Below are 6,713 nucleotides of genomic sequence, written 5' to 3'. Positions count from 1 at the left end.
CATTTAAAAATATTTATTGGACGGGACATGAAATGATACATAGACGATTCGGAAAGAACGTCTTCATCTTCCATTGAACTAATTTGCACGTCACGTTTAAATCATTATTTCGACCCATATCTTCTACACTTTACTTCAAACGTTACCACTGTGGTTGAACAATGAAGACCATTTCAATGGTGACAGCACGCGAAAACCAGCTGACCTGGAGGCGGAAACACGTCACACGAGCCGCATCGGGCTCCAAATTTGAAAACGTGGCAAGCTTGAACGCAAGTTGCAATGTTTGCCAAAATGTACTTGGCTGCAGCAAGGGCACATGGTGCCAACTGAGGTCCGAATTAGCCCGGCCGTGATACCTTTGTGGTATTTTAGGGTAAGTGTTTACTTTTAACTCTAGTTAAATTCCGTCTAGGTAATAATTTGATTCTGTACATTTGGCCTGACTCGATCTCTACGGAAGAGGATTACCTTTATCGTTACTGTTAATTTTTGCACCGCTTATGTTTGTTTAATCCAATTAAACAAACATAAGTGGTACAAAAATGAATTGAAACAGAAGGAGCACAATGAAATCGCAATGTGGCAGTGTTCACTGACAACATCAGTTGCATGAAATGTCGTAACACTCGCTGCTCAAGTCCTTGGTCAGTCAGCAAACGTCGGCACCGCACAGTCGGGTCTAATGGATTGACAGGCGTTTTCATGGCGACGCCAAGGAAGCGCCTGTTTAACGGTTTAATCAGCTGCGCTGGTTCCGCATATTCTAGCCTACTCCCAGAAAGATTGGGATCCTGAGGTGAAATTTAAAGATGAACTTAAAATGGGCGATTACCTTCACAAGTGAACTTAGTTTGACATTCTCTAAACCGCAGGGGTCACCAAACGTTTTGAAATTAAGGACTCCTTCTTGGCTGCTGATTGATGCGGAGGGCTACCAGTTTGATTATGTGCACTTTTTAAATACATTTGCTCGACCTTCATATTTTATGATGAATGATATTCATTTCTGAGAAGACACTCATCACATTAGCAATTTCTCACAATATGTACGAAACAGATAAAAATCAATTGACATTATTTTAAATACCTGCAGGTGTTCACATTTTGAAATGATTGCTTTTCAATATGACTGAAGAGTCAGTGTCTCATTACTGGTGAGCTATTTTTGCAATAGGCCTGTGGACTACTCATGTAGTCCTTGAGGGCTCCCTGGTGCCCGCAGGCACCACGTTGGTGACCCCTGTTCTAAACTGTTGAATACACACGTCTAATACTGCCTTACTTCATTCACATGAATATGCTAATAGTTTGCTCAGTGAAACAAAGCATGCATAAACAGTCATAGTATCGCATCCTTTGTAATTCTGCATTCCAAAGTGGGAAGTTGAAAACCCCCGTGCAGGAAAAGTGCACCGGAATGCGAACTCGGCACACATTGATATACGGTAACCCATTTTTAAGATAAGATAAGAAAACCTTTAATAGTCTCACAATGGAGAAATTCCCACTTCACAGCAGCAAAGTTATGAGAGGAAGAAGTAGAAGAACAAAATAAATAGGAGCTGCTGGAAAGGCAGCCACTCTCGCAGCGCCATTTTGAAGTCAAAATAACAAAAATAACACATAAGACACAGACAGTCGTGCAATCTTAACCACTTTTCATGCATACACTTTGTTGTTTGAAGCAGTTATAGATGAAAGAGGAGAGGATCAAAGTGTCCTTTCACCAGTGGATCAGAGACGTCATGCTGAAAATGTGCCGCAGCCGCAGACCATCCAACAGCACCGATCTCTCAGCTGAACAAAGCGAGGCTGTGTAAAATGCTGCCCATTACATGCGCAAAAAAACACAAGCGCCCCAGAGCTGTCCAGCAATGACAGTCAAATGGCAGCGACATTCCTCCCAATCAAAAACAGTGCTGGTCTACCCATGCTGCCGAGAAGGCGCAGCCACCAAGCAACGAGTCTCCTCCTTGATGAATGTCGTAGCCATAAAATGCTGAAGAACAATCCACATCCGGTCCACACGACGCAACAACAAACACAAAGTCACAAAACAAGCACCAAAAAAAAAGCAAGGCTCACGAGAGCACTTGCTGACGGCTGCCTACTTGGGCGCCATCTTGGACTTCAATAATTAATTAAAATAAAAAACAAAATTTTCGTGAGATGAAACAATCTCATGTTTCATATGAATGGCTGAAGTGTAGAATGACAAAAGTAAACTATTACGTTTCACAACCTGTTCAGCATTGCGTGAACTATGGGCTTATTTCAAAATGAAAAAAGGCTGTATGCCCCGTATTTTTCAGCATGTCTGCATTTATGTAAATGTAGAGTTTTTATGAGGGTTTTTTAAAAGATTTTTTGCTTGGTAATGTAACACTTTAAATAATGTAACAGTTTAAGGACAGACCTCAATACAAAGACATAATTTATGATGCAGCATAAGCTTTCAGATTTCTTCTGGGCATTAATTTGATGTCAACCCTTCGAGAACATTTCCAAAACGATTTTGAATTTGATCCTAACCGTTCTCTTGAAAGTCAAGCTAAAGCGGTGTGTGTGCATGTCTCACTTGGCTAGGAGTTGTTTGAATTTCTCTTTTGTTGTCTGCAGGCCTCTGTGGGAGCCTGACTGTGGGGGGCAAACAGGAGGTCAAAAATGCAGTGTACCCCTGAGCCCAACGTCCACCAAGACAGCTGCAAAGGCCAACGGTGTCATGAGTGTTTTGACAGTGGTTACTCGGGTTTATTCCACAGTCCACAGAGCATCGGTGGATTTGAGTCCTGCAGATCTTTGGCTTCAGTCGACCTCGGTGACACACCCGAAGAGAATGTCAGACTTTCTGTCACTCCTCAGGAAAGAAGTAGCATCAGACCTCGGCACAAAGACAGCAAGGGGATTCGGCGATCCTCCACTCTGAGCTGGTGTGAAACTCCCAAAGTTTCCAAGAGCTGTGTCTCACTGCGACATAGACTTGCTATGGGCAATGCTGCTAAACACGTTAAAAGTGACAGCACAATGTCCCCAAGGACCGGAACGACGGTGTCGTCAGTTGGGTCCGACCATTTGCTCAGTGTGTCCTTTGATGCTGTTGACAACACGCCACAGGCTTTGGATTTAAGCCCTTTAAAATTGAAAGCGCAGGATTTCCCGTTATGTGGTAGGGAACGTCGTCTGCTCTTCACTCAGGTAAGGACCTCCACTCTTGAGGATGGTACCCTAAACTTGGGTGACAGCAACAGTTTGGAGAGACGAATTTCACTCTTGGATGATTTCAGTCAACACTTTCATGCCTCTGATCAACTTAATACACAAGCACCGTGTTTAAGCAAATTCCCGCCGGACTCAACCAAGGAAAACTCTCCATCCCCAGTCAGCAACCTGACGAGTGACCTTTACGAATCATCCAATGTCTTGTGCACGCCGTCATCCACATATACACCAAAATGTATCAGGTAAGCGTTCTCTTTGACCTTTTTGAATAATCATGATGCACGTCATCTGTATTTGAGTTGTCAGCTATGATTTTTTTACTTCTCAATGAAGTCATTTGAGAGCATTTCTGAACCCTGCGGTAGGTCTCCGTATGAAGACAGTGGCTTCAGCTCCCTCGATAAATCCCAAGACTCTTCTGTCGACCATGATGGCTCGTTCCAAGAGTTGCTGCGTTCGGCCTCAAAAGGAACCTCCGAAACCCCCAATCTGATAGATGCAAAACGGCGTTCCCGTTTGCAACGACAGCACAGACTTTCCACTCTAAAGGAAGGCGGCTCATTGTCTGACGAAGACCCATCGGACAGAAAGCATCAACATATTCAGCGCCACAGCAGCACTTGTAAAGACAATGAGGTTTTCGTCCGAGATATCCCTCGCAGGGTTCTTTCTCTGAAATGTAGCAACACAACATCTGATGGGCTGGCATCGGCGAGACAAGGTTGTAAAACACTCAGTGAAACCACAGCCAAACGTGATGGCGCCACACCTTCAAGTAGGACATCGGTCAATTCCAATGTAACCCCCTTCAAGGCAACCAAGCTCTCATTGACACCTGCTTTACAGCTCATTCATAGTTTGTGTGAGCAGAAGGCCCAGATGTTTGCTGGCCAAAGTCCGAGTCTAAAAGAGGAGCTGAGGGCCACGGCATCTCTTGCTGAGGCATCAGTCTTGTTCGGGACAAATATGCCGTTGGCGGGGCTGATTGGACGCAAGATGGGGCTGGGCAAGGTGGACATATTAACGGAGCTGAGGAAGAGGAACCTCAGGCACATCCTGGCTGTCATATTCAGCCACCTGTCTGCTGAATGTGTCCACAGGTCAGAACTTACATTCTCAGTTATCGAGCGATAAATGCTTTCTTAATGCCGTTGGGCCAAGTCAGGATCGTTTTGTAACTGCTGCAATTGACTTTAACATGATAGTGCGGGCATATTCCAGGATGATTTTCTCTTAAAACTTGAAATTTCAGTTTCTGTATCCAGTGTATTGATGGTAGACTGTGTCACTAGAGCAGTGTTTTTCAAACTTTTTTGAGCCAAGGCACACTTCTTTCATTGAAAAAATCTCGCGGCACACCACTAGCTGAAAATGTGAACAAAAACGCTGATACAGTATTAACAATTAACGTGTACAAAAGACATGTCAGGGAGCTTCTGTACTGAAATTGGCTGTTATCACCAATTTTTCTCTTCAAAGCAGGTTTTGAAAATAACATGACTGCGACTGGGTAACAGGATATTTTTTCCTTCCACTTGCCGTCACTCCAGAATTATGTTTTGCCAGCGGCTATCATGAAGCCTGAGCTACGGTCAGTAAGTGATTCAAAACAAACAAACAAAAAGAAAACGGCCAAGGCAATGGCGCAGCAAAAAAGGTGTGGGCCACACTAGCAAACTTCAACGTCATGTTGGGAGCCGCTAAATATCATCCCGCAGGCTGCAAATGGAACCTTGGGCTGTATGTTTGAGACCCCTTCCATAGATATTTCAGGTCACAATTGTCTTTTTCAGATGGTATGAATTTGTGCACCACGTTAACAAGAAATATTGTTTTTGAATCGGACAATGCTTGCTAAATTAGCTGTGATGAAATTTTTTTTAATGCATTAAAAAAAAATCTTGTTAAAACTTCAAAGCATTGTTGCTAAATATTGCATTCTGAAATTTAGTCACACATGTACTGATTTATGTATTTGTTTTTGCAGTTGTGGTCTGGTGTCTACGGACTGGAATGAAATCATCCAACAGGACAAGCACGCACACTTGAAGAGAGAAATTTACCGCAGTGCAGTAGAAGCTGCTCAAGAGGTAGAGGAACAGTACTAGCGATTTTGAACAATTGGTGTTCTCCAGCCAAAAAATGTTTTTGTTTTTATTTAGCAGGGTGTCACAAAATTAAACCATTTAAAAAATGTTTGATGTGTAAAAATGGAAGTCCAATCAAACATTTCCTGTTACCTGCATGTGCCCCCACTTGGCTAAATATGGCATTCTGATTAATATTGCGTTGGTGGAATAATAATTAATCAGCGATTTCCACCTACCGGTATTTTTTATCCAAGAGTTTAAAACCATTGTGGCAATCTCATGCCAGTATTTATTTCTTCCTCTGGCTTTTTTTAAAATTTATTTAAATATATCTTTAATTTTATTTTTTTTAATTTTCAGTTTGCTGGCGCTGCTCATGCTGAAACAAGATTGGCCCTGCTTAAAAGATCACCCTTCCAAACTGTGCAGGCCCAGTCTCGAAGCTCCACTTACTGCACCCCGCAGTCTGGAAACCGCACTTTAACGCCTTTACAATACAGTACTTTATCTTTGGGCAGCAGCAGCAAACGGGACAAGTTCTTAGAGGTACATTTCCTAATTGTTCTGTTGTAGTTTAGATTTTGACGTTTAACAAAGTAAATATACGTGGAAGTGCGAGTATGATGTGAAATTACGAAAAGAAAAAAAATGTTGATATCATGTCCTGTTCCTTTCAGGTTGCCAAAACCCTCTTCAACGACGAATGCCTCAGACATTGCCCTCGCTGTCAGCATCCTGCAAAGTGTCAAGTTGTGAAAGGCGAGGGTGTTTGCACCAGAGCGGATTGTGCGTTCCAGTTTTGCACAGCATGCTTGTGTGCTTTCCATGGGTCCAAAGAATGTGGCAGCCAGTCTGTAGGCCGTCGCAAAAAAGACTCGTTGCTTCCGGGAAGTGCCGAGAGCAAGCGAAACATTCGAAGACTATGAACAGACAAGGCAATAACGTGAATCCCTCGCCGCTGCTCTGAAGTTATTTTATAAATGTATTTTTACCACTCATTAGTGAAGGGTAGACTGGATTAAGCAAAGTCCTATCTTGCTCGGAGTATATGAGCAACTTTTGTGCAAATGTGATCAATTTTTTTCTCGCTAATTTTGTATTTTTAATCACGAATCTTGTAAATTCTTGAAGCACATACAATCTGTGATTGTTGTACTTTTCCATATTGGTGAAGTGTGCTTTGAGGCTTCTTAATTGTTTTCGTACCATTCTTTTTTTTAGAATAAATTGCATTTTATCCCCCTTCTCAAAAATCGTCATTTATATAAAATGACCGATGACCTCGTCTGTTGATAGGTACAGTATATGTAAATGTTTGGTGACATCTAGTGGTCATCAACGTCAGTGTCATTTCCACCCCCTCATTTCCTGATTGAACTACTTCAGGATAAATAATAATGC

At 42.5% G+C, this 6,713-nt stretch overlaps 1 protein-coding gene across 2 annotated transcripts; it reads left to right on the top strand.

The window, feature by feature from the left end:
• Nucleotides 1–270: 270 nt before the first annotated feature.
• fbxo43 (F-box protein 43) lies at nucleotides 271–6,534 on the top strand. 2 transcript variants are annotated; one of them, XM_086113762.1, is made up of 6 exons: nucleotides 271–376; nucleotides 2,623–3,464; nucleotides 3,588–4,322; nucleotides 5,210–5,312; nucleotides 5,673–5,858; nucleotides 5,990–6,534. In XM_086113762.1, exons 2-6 carry the CDS (start codon nucleotides 2,668–2,670, stop codon nucleotides 6,236–6,238), a joined length of 2,070 nt encoding a protein of 689 aa, XP_085969888.1. In that variant the 5' UTR covers nucleotides 271–376; nucleotides 2,623–2,667; the 3' UTR covers nucleotides 6,239–6,534. The 2 variants fall into 2 exon arrangements, with proteins under 2 accessions (XP_085969888.1, XP_085969889.1); XM_086113763.1 differs by lacking the exon at nucleotides 5,673–5,858.
• The last annotated feature ends 179 nt before the right edge of the window (nucleotides 6,535–6,713 follow it).

The sequence above is a fragment of the Hippocampus guttulatus genome, chromosome 6, assembly GCF_054856545.1.
Source record: "Hippocampus guttulatus isolate MCC_2025c chromosome 6, RoL_Hgut_1.0, whole genome shotgun sequence".
Classification (NCBI taxonomy): domain Eukaryota; kingdom Metazoa; phylum Chordata; class Actinopteri; order Syngnathiformes; family Syngnathidae; genus Hippocampus; species Hippocampus guttulatus.
The sequence above is the reverse complement of the archived record's forward strand: the minus strand, read 5'-3'. Positions and strand labels throughout refer to the sequence as shown.

Excerpts from the sequence above, each read along its gene's own strand:
- fbxo43 (XM_086113762.1), top strand. The coding sequence starts at position 2,668 with ATGCAGTGTACCCCTGAGCCCAACGTCCACCAAGACAGCTGCAAAGGC. Across the intron at positions 3,465-3,587 it reads TATACACCAAAATGTATCAG|GTCTCCGTATGAAGACAGTG; the intron begins GTAAGCGTTCTC and ends ACCCTGCGGTAG. Across the intron at positions 5,313-5,672 it reads CAGTAGAAGCTGCTCAAGAG|TTTGCTGGCGCTGCTCATGC; the intron begins GTAGAGGAACAG and ends TTTAATTTTCAG.